General features: G+C 52.5%; 2 protein-coding genes across 3 annotated transcripts in view; one reads left to right on the forward strand and one right to left on the reverse strand.

Moving 5' to 3' along the window:
• Positions 1 to 4,172, reverse strand: part of USP31 (ubiquitin specific peptidase 31) — a 29,293-nt gene extending 25,121 nt beyond the window's left edge. For both annotated transcript variants that reach the window (XM_050905953.1, XM_050905952.1), the window contains exon 1: positions 3,564 to 4,172. In XM_050905953.1, coding sequence (XP_050761910.1) covers positions 3,564 to 4,172 — 609 coding nt within the window. The remainder of the gene's footprint in view (positions 1 to 3,563) is intronic.
• Positions 4,173 to 5,172: 1,000 nt separating this feature from the next.
• On the forward strand, positions 5,173 to 15,608 carry SCNN1G (sodium channel epithelial 1 subunit gamma). Its single transcript, XM_050905896.1, has 12 exons — positions 5,173 to 5,489; positions 6,396 to 6,690; positions 7,112 to 7,305; positions 8,261 to 8,364; positions 8,822 to 8,985; positions 11,954 to 12,052; positions 13,264 to 13,381; positions 13,875 to 13,953; positions 14,039 to 14,096; positions 14,478 to 14,539; positions 14,741 to 14,816; positions 15,225 to 15,608. Exons 1-12 carry the CDS (start codon positions 5,173 to 5,175, stop codon positions 15,558 to 15,560), a joined length of 1,902 nt encoding a protein of 633 aa, XP_050761853.1. The 3' UTR covers positions 15,561 to 15,608.
• Positions 15,609 to 16,007: the final 399 nt, after the last annotated feature.

Genomic DNA, 16,007 nt, shown 5'->3' on the forward strand with positions numbered 1-16,007 from the left:
GCTTCCCGGTGCTCCTCCAGCTCTCATGAAGACGTGCTTCCCCACATCCTTTGCCTCCTGCTAGCTCAGCCTCCTGCACCCGCAGTAAGCAAAGCACGCACCCCTGGGCAGCGAACACCTCCGTAGCAGGAACAGCAGAGGATACACACAACTTCCACGGCCCTTCTACTTCAATCACAGAGAGCAAGTGCTCCCAAAGTCCTCCTTGGTGTCCCTTCCACAGCAGATCCTTGCCCCGAGGATGAGCCATTGCAAACACTTCAAAGAGTGCTCTGCATGGATCCACGCTGCAGACTGGGAAGTAAAAATTATTTTAAAAAAATTTCTTGTGACAGAGAGAAATGTCAGGTTTAAAATGCAGGAACTGGCAGAGATCCTTGTGTTTCAAGTAGATCTGACCAGAGACGTTGTGCTAGCTGCTGCTGAACACTTCACCTCCCCTCACCGTGCATTAGCTCTCTTGCAAGGCTCTCTCTTGGCCCTGCAATTACAAGACAAACCATTTTATACAAACCGCTTGTTTTAATTGCGTTTTCCTTGTTTTCAGCAGCAGGACTACATGATTTGTGAACCCGTGGGATGGGTTATTTCTTGAAGACCAACCTAAAAAGGGAGAAAATACCCTTAACTGTTTTTTCTTGGTAGTAAAGAGCAGCTCAAAACTCACCCCCTCAAAGGCCTCTGTCCACAAGGACTCAGAGAGACACTCTCTTAGAAAAAGAGTTTCCTCTGCCCCAAGAAAAAAAGCCTACAGATATAAGAATGAGCAAGAGGATAAGTATTACCCTTTATCCTAAAATACGCTTAGCGCCTGCAGATAAGTATTTAGGAATCAAGAAGTGTCTTTGCCCAATTATATTGTGTCAAAAGAGGAAAAAAAGCAAAAAAACCAACACATATGGATTTCTAAGCATGCTGGCTAAAGAGCTTTTTGACTACCAAATAAATGTTACTGTCAGTGGCTATTACTGTTGGAGTGAAAGCGCAAAATGACTCTCCTGAAAACACTTTTCATCCTTAAAAAAAAAAAAAAAAATCAAAGCAATGAAGATAGCAGATATTCCACCCTCTATCCAAAACAAGCTTGGGGAGATGTTTTTCTTCTTTTGGGGAAAAGCAGCAGTTTCCAGAGTGAAAACGCCAATCTTCACCTCTCTCAAATCTAAGCCTGTTGTTTACATCTTTAAATTAACTGTGCAAATCTGCTGCTGAAAAAAGATCTAATTAAGAACATTGAATTTAATAGCAGGTTCAGGCTACTTAACTGTCTTTAGAGGCGTTAATTTACTATTAAAAGTAATTGACCCTTGTCAGGAAACAGCCGAGTACTTGACATAATGACAAAGTCGTTAGGAGTAAGACAGGGGCTGCTGACATTGTGCAGCACTGAACAGGACCTACTGGGACAAGATCCCCCCCAGCAAGATGCTCTTTAAAAACCTCCAAGGCGACCTGGCAGGTAGAAGATTGATGGGTTTCAGCTACACCAATAACAAGTAGAAAAGCATTCGCTTACCGTTAGCGACGCCTGCAAATAAGAAAGTTCCACTATAAAAAAACCCCCTTGGAACATGGCCTTAATTTAATCTACAGACCTGTTTCTCTTCCTCCTTCTGTCACTCTTATCTGAACACCTCTACCGCAGGCCTGCATAAACAGCGTATCTTGGCCTAGAAAGTGGTCTGCTTTCCCTTTTGATTTTATCAGTTACACTGGCAAAAGATAATTCTGCTTTCGCAACCTTTTATTCCTGTTACTACTCAGGAGAAATCCACATTTTCTTCTCCTGCCAGAACGCCTCTAGAGCGGCGAAGGATTAGGATAAAGGCGAGTGCCCCGCGGTACTGCCAGGACTGGACGCGCCGAAACCGCAGCTGAGCAGATCGGCTTCCCAAGCGCTCCTCCATCAATAAACACTTCTGAAAACACCGGAGTCGCACACGGTCCCTACCCGGCACCCGTGCAGCCACCTGCACCAGGCGTCCTCGAGAGAGAGCAGACGCCTTCACTCCAAAGGCAAAGAGCCGGGCCCCCCAGAGAATACCCCTACCCGGCTGCGGGTGAGGGTGGATGCAGCCGCCTGGAAACACACAGGAGAAGCAAAGGGTGCTTTGCCAGCCGCACGTCAGTCCAAACGACTGAGGGTGCCAAAGACCGCCGACACCTCAGAGGAGCCTCTCGGACATCCCACCATCCAAAAGACACCGAGGGAAAGCAGACTCTGGTACCTGCGGTCTCTACCTGCTGCCGCCCCCCATCTGAACTGAAGGCAGAGAGCCCGAGAACATGTGAATTACGTTCTTGCCGTATTTTCATGCGTCTGTGCATCCCCTCTCCAACCCGCTCTGCAAGAAAAATTCCCCTAAAGCAAAGGTCTTTAAGTTAATGGTGTGGAACCTACCACCTACCCTCTCATTCTTTCACACGGCCAAACAGTTTTATACACTAGGGAATTGCTGTTACAATAAAACTTCACAATATTCTTACCGTTTCGAGAAGCAAGGCAGGCCTGAAGCACTTTTAAAACAGTTGTGTCTTATTTCATCCAAAAGCATTGCAGGGCGTTTTTAAACCATAGGTGCAAAGACCATGCCCTCTGCTACAACAATTCCTGGGGCGAGCGCAATGCCCGCAGCGGGGCACAGGACTACACGGCGGGGCAGGGCAGGAGACGGCGCTGTCAGATCAAACCGCAGTGCGAGGGCTCCAGCTGGGAGAACGCCACGGTATTAGACACGAGTTAGCACGAGCAGGAGGTTCCGATCTCATACTCCTGCAACACATTCCCCAAATCAGGCCAAACTCCCAAGTGCTCGGGGAGACTGCGAGGCACACCTCTCAACAGCCGCCTCCTCCTCCTCCTCCTCCTCCTCCCGTGCACGCTCACAGCTCCTGGCTCCGGCGCCACAACAACAATTAGTTGCAACTTTTCTAACACGACAGAGGTATGAAACAGCAAAATGGACACTTTCACCAGTAAAAAGCAGCAGAGCCATCAGCTGGCTTTCAACGCCATCAGTTATGAACACAGCGGCAGTGCCTCGACTGCAGGCACTCACCCTGGGGACAACGAGGGGCGGCCGCCTGGCCGATGGCGTGGGCGCGCAATGCCGTCGCTTGGCCAGACTGCCCACGGCTGGGGGTCTGCTTCTCCTGAAGAACACTGGGAAGCTGGAGTCGCTCTCCAGAGCTACCGGCGCGTGGCTGGCGTGCCAGAGCGATTTTCACACCGTGCGAGCGCTGACGACCGGAGCGGCCAGGCGGCCTGCGGCACCCGCGCGACACATGGAACACGCGTTTTCTGGTGTCACCGGCAGCACGGGGCGGGCAGGCCTCTCCCGCCGGCCCCCGGAGCGACGCACGGAGCCCAGCCCTGAGCACGACGGCCAAGCGAAGGGCACCAAGGGGCCACGCCATCCCCACACTGGCACTCGAGGGCCGGTCACCGGCTGCTCCCAGGCGGACGAGGCCCGGGCAGCACGGCTGCCTCACGCTCGGCCTTCCTGCCTCGAAGAGACGAGGCGGCCGTCCCCTCCGGCCCGGGGCCCCGCCGCCCCGCTCACCTTGAAGTCGCGGCTGTGCTGCGGGGTGTACTCCAGCGTCCACAGCGCCCGCACCAGCTGCGCCAGCTGCTCGGTCACCTCGCCGGGCGCGGGCGGCGGGCCGTCGGCGGCGGGGCTGGGGGCGGCGGGGGGCGGCCCGCCGCGGAACTGCTCCAGCGCCAGGAACTCGGCGAAGAGCTCGGTGTTGCTGAGGCACTGCAGGATGGCGTTCATGAAGCAGGTGTTGCCGTGGTTGCGCAGCCCCGCCACGCCGGGTACGGCCTCGGGGCCGCCGGCGGGCCGCGGCGGGGGCTCGGGGCTGCGCGGCGGGCCCGGCGGGAAGCAGCTGCCCAGGCCGCCGGCCGCCTGCGGCGGGGGCAGGCGCGGGGCGTGCGGGCCGCGGGGCTCGGGCTCGCTGCTGTAGTGCGAGAGGGTGGAGAGGGTCTTCAGCACGCGGCTCATGAACCCGCCGAGCGACCGCCCGGACGGGGACGGGGCCGGGGCGGCGGCGGCGGGGGCCGGGGCCGAGCCCGCGCCGCCGCCCGCCGCCCGTCCGCGGAAGAGCCGCTTGCTGAAGGAGCGCTTCTCCTTGGCGCTGCCGGCCGGCCCGGGGCCGCTCACCCGCGACATGGCTGCGCGGCGCAGCGCGCATCCCCGCCCGGCCGCTCAGCCCGCCGGCCGCCGCATCCCGCCCGCCCGCCCCGCCGGGCCGCAGCCGCCGCGGCTCGCCGCCTCACGGCGCCGCCATGCAGCGGGCGGGGCGGGGCGCGCCGGCACGTGACCGCGCCGCCACCTTAGCGGCGGGCAGGCGCCGCCGCCCGCGCCGCCATCTTTGTTGCTGGCACGGCGGCGGGGCGGGCGGCGGCGGCGGCGGCGGGGCGGGCGGAGGCGGCCGGGACCCGGCCCCGCCCCGCCCCGCCCCGCCGCTGTCCCGCCCCCTTCCCCGTCCCCGCGGGGGACAAGCGGCGCGTAGCGGCGGGCTGGCACCGCGCCGTGCCACCCACGGCGAACCCGCGGGGCTCCCGCCGGCGGCCCGCGCCTGCTGCGGCCCGCAGGACCCTGCCCGGCGCCGCCCGCCCGGTCCCGCCGCTCCTGTCAGCCCCCGCCGCTCCTGTCAGCCCCGCGCGAGCCCCGGCGGCCGCCGTGGGGCGGCGCTGCGCGGCCGCGGAGCGGGGGACGGCGGGCGGCGGCGGCGGCGGGGCGGGCCGGGGAGGGCCGGGCCGGGCGGGGCTGGCGGCGGGGGTAGGTGCCGGGGCGGCCGCCCGCCGCTCCATCGGCAGCGGCGCCGGGGCCGGGAGCGCAGCATGGCCCCGCCGGGCCCGGAGGGCGGCCGAGGTGAGGCGGGGCGGGGGCGCCGCTGCCTCGGAGGGCGCGATTTCCCCGGGAAGAGGCCGGTTTGACGGCTTAAACGCCCGGGGGACGGGGGGATGCCGGTTCACGGCTCCGCCGTCGCGGGCGGCCGTGCCGGGGCGGGAGAGCGGGGCCCTGTCAGCGCGGGGGTCGGCCGGTGGCAGCTCCGGCGGTGAAGCGGTGGGAGGGCGCCGGGCCCCGCGCTGCCCCGCACGGCTGCTGCCGCCGCCCCGCCGCGCTCAGGCGCCCGGTCCCTCTCTCCGCAGCTGCCGCCGGTGCCATGGCCCCCGGGAAGAAGATCACGGCCCGGCTCAAGAGGACGCTGCCGGTGAAGGGCCCGCAGGCGCCGACGCTGAGCGAGCTGATGAGGTGGTACTGCCTGAACACCAACACGCACGGCTGCCGGCGCATCGTGGTGTCCCGGGGCCGCCTGCGCAGGTTCATCTGGATCCTGCTGACCCTGAGCGCCGTCGGGCTGATCCTCTGGCAGTGCGCCGAGCTCCTCATGAACTACTACAGCGCCTCGGTCTCTGTCACCGTCCAGTTCCAGAAGCTGCCCTTCCCCGCCGTCACCATCTGCAACATCAACCCCTACAAGTAAGGCCTGGGGTGCTGGGCGGCCGGCAGGTGCTGGCGGGGCGGAGAGGGGGGTCCCCAGCTGCCGGGGACTCCTGGCGAATTCATCATCCCCTCACCGGCCCAGCACCAAGCCCCTTCCCGGGCTTATCCTGCTGCACCGCAGTGCTGCTCGTCAGCAGTCTTTCCCAAGTGTGGGTTTTCCCTCTACGGCACTTTGAGTAACGTATCCACCTCTGTGCTGATGCTCTTCAGACACATGTGGATTATAATCACACCCTTCACTTGCTGCCCGCTGAGCTAGGCTCCGTTGATTTAGCTTTCTGCTTGAGGCAGTCCCTGGTCGGCTCCGTGGTTCTCTTCAAATTCCCTTCTTGCCAGGACCTAGGTTCCAGGATTGCAAACAACGGCGTCTCCTGAAGAATGGAAAGGGAACATCTGTCACGCCTCTGTTGCCTCTTTCTTTCCTTATAGGATGCTTTGACATTATCAATCAGCAATACTTTTTCTCCTGCCAAATTATACTTTACGTTGATGTCTGTTCTGCTGCCAGCTATCCACCCTGGTCCCTGCAGGCGATCCAGCTCTCCCATGTCTCTTGGCACAGATACAGAAGTCTTATTTCCACATGCTCTGCCTCCTCGGGCTTGCTAACACAACCTTCAAGGAGCTTGGGAGTCTGTCAGGGCTTTCTCTGTAGTTCAATCTGCTTTGCTTCTTCTGGTCCTTGCTCTGAGATCTCCCCGAGGGCACAGCTGTGTCTGCCCACACCGATGTAAATTGATGTGGTAGTAAGAGAGATTGATGTGAGTCCGCCACAGAGTTCTGTCCTGAGTGATGAGATTCACAGTGCAGCGGGCAAAACGCTGCAGCTGGGTGGTGAGGTGAGATGGGACGTCACTTTCTGTCACGTTGTCTCCAATGCAGGTACAGTTCCATGAAAGACTACTTATCTGAACTGGACAAAGAGACAAAAAAAGCTTTGGAGACTTTCTACGGATTTTCAGAGGGCAAGTCCAAGGTGCGCCGGTCGGTGGATGAGTGGAACAGCACGGGGAGCCACTTCTTCAAACAGATCCCTCTGCTGAAGTTTGAGGACTTCTCTAAGACAGCCACTGACCTTCGCAGTGGCCAGAAGAGGAAAATAGAGGGCAGTGTCTTTCACAAGGATTCGTCCATAGTGAACTCTGGGGATTCAAACGATATCATCGGCTTTCAGCTGGTGAGTGTCACTCTTCCTTGGCCAGCAAGTTCCTTGTGGGGCAAAGAAGGGAAGTTTTGGGTTGGTATCCCTCCGGCCAGCTTTATTGCTTGCTTAGGTGGCTTTATAGTGAGTAACACTCCATCTGCTCTTTTGCCTGTGCCTCCATGGCTGCCTGCGGATTCATCTCCAGCTCTCTGGAGGAGAAATACCTTCCTGAAGTCTACCCAAATAGACTTAGTGCCTTCCATGACCTTTCCTTTGGGCCTGAAACATTTGATCGTATCACTTAGCCCTGAATGAAAGGTCTTTGATGCCCCTTTGTCCCACTATAACTTCATACGTGGTTATTACCGTGGAAGAGAAATGGTTTCACACATACCTTGTAGAATACATAATTTTATTTCATCTGAAATGCTTTTTTCCCCTTTGTAATTATCAGTGCGATGCAAACAACAGCAGTGAGTGTGCACTTTATACATTCAGTTCTGGTGTTAATGCTATCCAAGAATGGTACAAGCTGCATTACATGAACATCATGGCACAAATTCCCCTGGAGACTAAAGAAAAATTGAGTTATTCTGCTGATGACCTTCTACTGACATGTTTCTTTGATGGCCTATCTTGTGACAAAAGGTCAGTGCACAGAAAATACCTGTCAGCTTAACAGCTTATTTCCAAGTACATAATATGTAGGAATTGAATATTTGGTATTTGCTGAATTCCAGCAGGAACCATTTCCTTTTTTAAATGAAAGCAAACATTCGCATCTTCATGAACTTTAATTATTGTCTTTAATTTCATTTGTCTTAGTGTTCTGCTGTCCACATTTCAGATAAACCTGTGGTTTTTGGCAGAATCAAATCTACCTGCTTATGATTGTGGCAGTGGAATTCTTGTGTGTCCTGGTAGCAGGGGAGTCATCCCTTCATGCTGGGGGTAGCAGCAGAGTTCCCCCGTGCGGCTGTGGGGATAAGATTGCACTTGTACACGAGTTTAGCAATTTCCCCACAGCCATGCGCAAAGCAAGCTGCACGGTAACTCTCCTTACTGAAGGCATTTCGCGTGTGTCTGTAATCGTGCAAATGCGTAACATCTTTTCTTGGAATGAAGACATTTGCTTGAGTGGGAGGGGATGTTCACAGGAAAGACATAAATGTGCTTGAATCACGAGGGTGTGTCCTCAGCCTCCCTTGCATGACAGCGGCTGTGACATCTTTTCTGAAAAATGAAGATTCGTGTTCCTTTGGACACTTGGCTGTCGAATGAAAGAGGAGTCTCTCCCCTCCACCACCACCTTCCTGCTAGTTCTGTAAATCCGCTTCACCCACCCTCTCAGCCCCCATTCCCATATGAAAACCTAAACTTTTCAGTTTCTGATGCTATAAACCAGATCATATTTCCGTGTAGTTTCAAGATATTAAGAAAAAGACCCACACTTTTCAGCAAAATAGATTGCTTGTCGAAAAGAAAAAAGAAACATCCAGTCCTGCTATGTCTCTGCCAAACCAAAAAGCCCAAACCTGCTGATTTTGTGCCACAGACAGTTAAAACTGCAGAGGGCAATGTGACAATATTTGATTTCTTTCAGGCACTTCAGTCGTTTCCACCATCCCCTGCATGGCAATTGCTATACCTTCAACAGTGGAGAAAACGGGACGATCCTGAGCACCTCCACAGGAGGCAGCGAGTACGGTAAGGGAACCGAGTTTGCAGAGGAACTATTAGATAACAAGCGGTTCAGCGAACTGGATCCCACTGGAGAGTGAGTGATGTGTTGGCTCTAGATGTGCAAGCTGATTGGGGAAGTGCTTGTTTGAACTAGTGCAAACTATTGCCAGAGAATACAAAGATAATGTCGTTGCATCACTAATGTTTTCCATCTGAAATTACTGCTTCCCAGTTATATAACTTTTTAAAGTAAGTTTCAGCCACGTTCTACAGAGACCTGATTTGTTTGCTGTACTTGGGGCCGCGGAGGGACGTTACTTGCTGCAAGTGTCTCGGTCTAGCACTGCAAAGGCTTTGCTTAGTTGTTACGGTTCTACTTAAGGCCAGATAACATTAAATAAACTGTGCTGCCCACCCTGACCACAAAAACCAGCTCTGGCTTCTGGTGTAACTCCGCTCCTGCCTTGTCTCTGTTCTTCAGGATTGCAGGTTGTTCTGTATATAGATGAAGCAGACTACAATCCCTTCCTGGTGACATCCACAGGAGCCAAGATCATTGTCCATGACCAAAACGAATATCCCTTCATTGAAGACATCGGCACAGAAATTGAGACTGCAGCGGCCACCTCCATAGGGATGCACTTTGTGAGTGACAGCAATCTTGTTTCCAGGTGCACAGCACCGTTTTCTTGAAACAGACGTAAATATGAACCGGTATGATGTCTGGACGTAGTCAGCAGCTGGAAGGCCTCTAATACCTCACACTTGAGCAGCTGAAGTGCCCCGAGGAAAATCCTGTGATAGCACTTTTCTGAACAAAGTTTTCCTTTGCGCAGAGGCTGTTGGAAAATCAGGTCTTGATAAACCAAACAGCTACTGGCATTTTGTTTGTTCTCCCTTTTCTCTGACCCCTTGGCTCTCTAGGGGATTTTTTGCTTTGTTTTCACAGCAAAATCCACAACCACAGAAATGTGTTGTCAAGTGCCTCGTTTCGCTTTAGCAATAAGCAGATGAGTTTGCATCCCACGCAGGTTCCAGGGGCAGAAGAGAACAAGCTCGAGCTGTGGGTATGCCACGTTAGGGTCAGGTCCGTAGCGATGACTGCAGCACAACCCGTTTAACTGTTTTGTGGGTGTAAGTCTCGTTTTGCTGGGTTTCTTGCTATCCCAGCTGTAAAAAAACCCTCACGGGCAGTAACTCTGCCTTCGCCAGCTTAGTGAAGCACCTTGCCGTTGCTGTCAGCAAGGGCAGGGAGGGCTGCAGCTCCAGATTTCCCCAATTAGTGTAGTGCAGATGTGGCATTTGACCCAAGGGTCTTCTTTCCGTGGTAGAGAAGTGAAAGCAGTGCCATCAGGCAAGCCAGACTTTCCCCTTTCATCTGGATGGGCTGTTAAGTGAGCATTTTAGTTCTGCCTTTTCTTCACTGATGGCTGGGTCAAATGCATCAGCCAGCCTGCTTATCTGTCCTGGCTGGGTGTGCCAGATCTAGATAGTCCACGCATTAGAAAAGACATTAAAAACAGGGCTGATGTTTTTAAAATGTGCGAATAGTTAACTATCTTCCAGCTCTCTGGAGAACTGTGGCAGCAACTGCTTGGTCTAACCAGCAGGGATAAATGCTACCTAACAAAAAGTGAATTGGAGGTATCGGAACCATAACGGTGTAAAGGAGGCAAAGTCTCGCAAGACTATATTTCCTTTATAACTATTACACCGTACAGGAGAAAGTCACTGCAGGCAGAGTCTCAATATTTAGTATAATATTTTCCTGGCACAGTAGATTTGAACTGTTGCATATGGTATAAAAAAACCAAGATTGAACATATCTCGGTGGCTATGTTTAAAAGATTTGGCATGAGGAAGTGATCTGATTGCATCCTAATGTAACAGCCGAAATAGAAGCTGGATGCAATTTCTGGACTCAAAACAAAAGATGGTGATCGATGTACTGCCAGTAAAGGAAGACTCCAGAGAGCCTGCCGAGGGGGAGTCGCGATTGTCAGGACAGGGCTGCACCACCGAGGTGCCAGATCAGTCCTTGTACCCGCCTCCAAATACATGAAGGAGGACACACACAACGCTGCTCGCTACTGGCTTGAGCGTGGCAGTCGCTGTTTTCCAAATGCGAACGTCAGTGTCTAGGTTATCGCTCGTGTATTTCTGCTGTGTACTAGGACTGCCCCCCCCCCCCCCAAAATATTCCAAGATGTTTGGAATGCAAACAAGGCATTGCTTGGTAGGAGTTTCAGTGCTTTAGTTAAATATTTAGTTTGGAAATTATTTCAGTACCTGAATGAACACATAAGCTTTTGTAGGAGTATAAGCCACGACAAAAAAATTCTATACAAAGGATCTATGATCTGCTAGAAGATTCAGCAGCAGGCTGAGGCAGGTGTCCTGGCATTAGATTGTCCGCGGAAGTTAAAAGCATGTTAAAAGCTGGTTTCATTCAGTTTTCAGAAGTAATCCATCTCTAATATTGAAATCACATATTTCTGTGTTCCCTCCAAAGAGGGGTTTGAGCATCTTTCTGAAAGAGCTGACTTGCGCCATACATGCCGGTAGCCTTCTATTGCTGCAGACAAAAATGGTAATGCTCGCTATCAGGTTTGACCTCAGTAACCTGTAGATCTATAGTCAGTGACTTAAAGGTAAGCAGGCATTTCTCAGGTTCCTACTAAATTGATCCTTTGTAGGATCAGCCCCTAATTTTAAACTCTGTAGAGAAAGATAGGTGAATGGATTCTTAAATGGATGACATTTCTTGTGGTTTCAGGCCGCTTTCTTTGTTATAAAGTGGATAATTACTGCAGAAAGATAGTAAGAGCTTGGGGCTGAGTGAGGTAAGGCAGTCTGCAGGAAGCAGACGATGTAGCCTGAACCAGGTCTTGTGAATTTGAGGGCTCCCAGCCCTGGTTTCAGCAGACCTTGTGGGCACAGCACTTGGCATTTCAGAGCTCTTTTCTCTGGGCAGAGATTGCAGAACAGGGAAAGGTGTTAGCATTCATCGGAGAGGAAAGGTCAAAGCAGTACCTGGAAAAAGTCCTGAAGGAGATACAAACATTTGATTTAGAATGATTTTAGAGAGGTGCTGTTGAGCACTAGCGGAGCCTGAAGTGCTGTTTTGCCCACAGAACCCGAGCAGCCAGTGCAACAACAGCTTAGGAAAGTGTGGGTCTTCACAGAAAACAAAACAAAACAAACAAAAAACCCCAAACAACAACCCCCCTTCCCTCAAAGCACAAACACACGTCCAGGATAAACGATGCATAGCCTCTAGGACTTTGCAATGAGAGAAAACATACATATGAATTACTCTGCTTTGGCATATCCTCACTGTTATGATTGTACCATCTCGGCATTCCTGCAGAGGTTTTCAACGAAGACAGCAGATAATGCAACCAGAACAGTGCTTTGGGAAACGGATATTACAAACAAAAAACCCCCTTGTTTTGACAAGTGATTGACAAATCATTTGAGATGGCAAAAGGTAAACATGCTGTTGGAACCTGCCCCATCACTTACAGTTTCAGAATTGTGATGAACTGCTACTAAATCCTTTGGTTTCTCTGTGAACTCCAAAAATCAAGATTTGTTCTTTTCTGGTTCTCAGACTCGGTCTCGCAAGCTGAGCAAACCCTACAGTGACTGTACGGAGACTGGTGCTGACATACCAGTAGAAAATCTCTATAACAAGAGCTACTCACTCCAGGTAAATCTATTACATTTGTTTTTATCAGTCACTTGAAAACTACCTTCATAAAAAGCTTTACAATATTCTGTAGTTCAGGATCTGAGATTGTGAACAGTCCAGGCGTAGGGTCACTGCTTTTAACCACTGATGTAAAATACCACAGTACTTTTTAAAATCCAAGTTTTATTCCTAAGTGGTTGATGTTTGAAGTTCCCTTAGGCGCCCTGTTAGATAAAGAGAGAACATTAGCTCATTAGGCAATTTTGAAGCAATGTGAGACTGGAAAATATTGGCCAAGTAAATGTTGCAGCTTAGTAACCCTTGAAGCCAGAAATTGTGACCTTTAGGACTCCAAGAATAACAGATACCATCTAATCAGTATCCAGATAGCAGGATGTTTGTTTACAGAGTAAGTTTCCACTAATTTTGCATGGTTTCTGTAATTGGGTCCTCTTGGAGAGTGTCAGTTGTTCTGGCACTCTCCACTTGAAGAATTGTAATGTTATTAGCTGCTGCCTACTGCAAAGCCTGTGCCTAGGCTGGATTTTTATTTTATGGGGTATTATACCTGAAATCTGCTGTGATGTATTGCCAGGTAGGATCACACAGACATTACCTCAGGTTTTTAATAACAGTACTTCACTGAAACTCAGTGCTCAGGAGGGCTGGGACTGGGACCAAAAGGCTTGACGACTGGGATTTCAAAAAGAGAAGTTCAGTTCCTGCTTGTTCCAACTGATTGTTTAGCACAAAACACTGAGTCTACTGCCCTGTTCATCCTTACAACTTCAGGTCGGCAAATATGCGCCAACACAATTGGTCGAAGCTGTGAACGTTTTCACCAGTGAGTCACTTCCCACACCTAGTTGTTGATTCATGGACCACGTGCCATGGCAGACCGAAAACCTCCTTGGCTGTGGAAAGAGCAACTGCAACACTGAAGCTTTTGATGGCTATAGGGGAAGTGGGGGCATTCACGGATACCCTCCCTCAGAGAGGATTATGCTCTTATTTCTTTCACTAGAGCCTAAACCCTCCACGGCACTTTCTGCCTGTATTTGTATTCACTAGCGACAGAGCCTGAAGGCCCAGGGAAATGGGGTTCCCATCTTATTGCTGCTGTCATAAACAGAGGATGTTTTTAGGCGCATACGAGCCCGGACCTTGGCGCTGCAGAAGCGCAGCAGCCTGTGCTTCTTAGACACCAGCTCTTGGTTTATCTCCCCCAGATTTGCCTGCACTCCTGCTTTCAGAAGGCCATGGTGGACTCGTGTGGCTGTGCCCAGTACGCGCAGCCCTTACCTGCTGGGGCAGAGTACTGCAACTACAAGAAAAACCCCAACTGGAGTAAGTATTCAAACACCTCCCGCACTGCACGTGCCTCAACTGCCCGCTGCCAGCCACGTCCCTCCACAGCACTGTCCCCGGTCAGCACAGCCCTGCCTCCACCCAGCACCTCCCCAGCCACACAGTGCACTGGGAAGAGGCGAATCTGCCTTAGGCCGCTTAAGACCCCATACCGCAGAGCCTAAAACCGCCTCTCTTGTTTAGATTGATTTGTTTCTGACAGTTGTCCTAATTGCTTGTCATTTGTGCACACCACAGAAGTGTCGAGTGGAGGACTTGACCAGGTGGGGCAATTGTTCATGCCTATAGCAAGTGACAACCACTTCTCAGAGTATTTTGCAATATTTATAGGGTAAATCTTTTTATCCCCACCACGTAGGTGATGGCCACAAAGGCCTCCTACACCCCAGAAGCCTCACTCCAGTACAGGTAGCAAAAGATCATTGCTTTTCTTTCCGGCTTCTCATACACATGTCCTGCTCCCTTCTTGCAGTGTACTGCTACTACAGACTGCACGAAAAGTTTGTGAAGGAGCAGCTAGGCTGCCAGCAAATCTGCAAAGACGCCTGCAGGTAAGTCCTGCCCACGACCAGAGGTAAAATGCCGCGTATGCGTGGGAGTTCAAGCTCACATTTGACAGCCTGCCTCTCTTTCCAGCTTCAAGGAGTGGGCGCTCACCACCAGCATCGCCCAGTGGCCATCCACTGTGTCAGAGGTCAGTTCCTAATTGTGTCAGAGGTCAGTTCCTAATTGTGCTCTGCCGTGACAGCGGCATGGCACAAAAGGCATTAAATAAACCCAGAGGTTCAGTGCTGAAGCAGGGAGCCCCTGGGGTATTCGTTAGCACTTCAATGATGCTCCTCCCAGAGGCTCTGTCTGTAGTGTCCAGCTCAGGGCTTCCCCTCCAGGAGTTCACCATTAAACTAAAATTTGGCTTGTGGGCTGGGAGATCCCCTCGGGAACAGCTGGCCCGTCACACGCGTTCAGTTCTGGCACCCAAGCTGGTCCGAGATGGTGTGGAGCGTGAGCTCCCTTTCCAGGGGATTTCTACACAAGCACACACAGCTATAGCAGTATTTTCTCTCTTTTTTCCCAGGACTGGATGCTTCGAGTTCTCTCTTGGGACAAAGGGCAAAAAATCAACAAGAAGCTGAACAAGTAAGTTTCCATGTATGTGTTTCTAGCTTGCACCTCAAGCTCAGATATAATCTCAGCAGCCCTAATGATGGCAATTGGGGAAAAAGCTCCCTTAGAGCGGCCCAGCCCTACTGGTCCAACTGGTTATTTGCATAGTTTTTCAGTATGTTTCATGTTATTGTTTTACTAAACCCTCAGCCTGCCTTCTGTTTCTCCTCTCAGGACGGACCTCGCAAACCTCATGGTGTTCTACAAAGACCTGAACGAGAGATTCATTTCGGAGAATCCTGCCAACACAGTAAGCGAGCTCAGCAGTTCCCTGCTCAGCCCCAGGAAGACATGGCTCTTCCTCCCGGACAGGCTGGAAGTTTTCATGTGGCCAGGGAGTGGTCCCATCCAGGCAGGGGCAGGAAACCGTCCTCGGACGATGCACCCTTTTTGCAGCCCTTTTGTCCGAGGCCGCTTTTCAAACCGTCCAGTCCCAAGCCCTGCACCGGGGTAGCCTGGGGGCTGCCTGCAGTGAGCACAGCGCTGAGCTCCTGCTGAAGCAGAGCAGGAGAGGATAACGCAGGCAGCAGAGGAAGGGCCCACCGCATTTGGTAGCGCTCACAGCAAACCCTGGGCGCCCCAGCTTGGCGCAGCCTCCCTGCACGCCGTAACAGTGCCGTGGCAGGAGCCGATAACCTTGTGCTCTCTTCTCTTCCAGCTCGTCATTCTTCTTTCCAACTTTGGAGGCCAGCTGGGCCTTTGGATGAGCTGCTCAGTTGTTTGCGTCATTGAAATCGTCGAGGTCTTCTTCATTGATTCGCTTTCCATCGTAATGCGGCGCCAATGGCAAAAGGCAAAGAAATGGTGGAACGACCGAAAAAGGGACCGGTCAGGGAAGCCACCGCAGGCCGGCGACCCGGAGAGGCAGGGCCACGATAACCCCGTCTGCATCGATGAGGACCTGCCCACCTTCAACACCGCCCTCCGCCTGCCGCTGCCCCAGGACAGCCCCTTGCCCAGGACTCCCCCCCCAATTACAGCACTTTGCGGCTAGAGACTGCGTTCACGGAGCAGCTGCCCGACACGCTAGAGGTTGGGCAACACTGACACTTATTTATCCACCCATCCAGGTGCCTGAATAAGAGGTGGGTGCTGGACCCACGTGTCCAGGGGTGAAAGGCACGCATCCAAACGAGCACTGAAGGGCTGTCGGGTCAGACCCTTATTCAGGGATTGAACTTGCAGTCAAAGCTTCTCTGAGCAAAGCTCAGACACAAAAGCCAAGGGCTCAGAGACATTAGGAACTTCAAGCAACATCAATTCTCAAGTTAATCATTGCAGGAGATGGCTGGAGCAGGATGTGGCACTGAGCTGGGATGTCTTGCCAGACAGAGGCATACATTAGCAACCAACCGCACACACCCCATTGTACGTGGGCTGGAATTGCTCCACAGCAGAAGATTGATGCCACATTGAGTATTAACGCTAATTGCTCTCTGCT

Source organism: Gymnogyps californianus, chromosome 15 (assembly GCF_018139145.2).
Source record: "Gymnogyps californianus isolate 813 chromosome 15, ASM1813914v2, whole genome shotgun sequence".
Classification (NCBI taxonomy): Eukaryota; Metazoa; Chordata; class Aves; order Accipitriformes; family Cathartidae; genus Gymnogyps; species Gymnogyps californianus.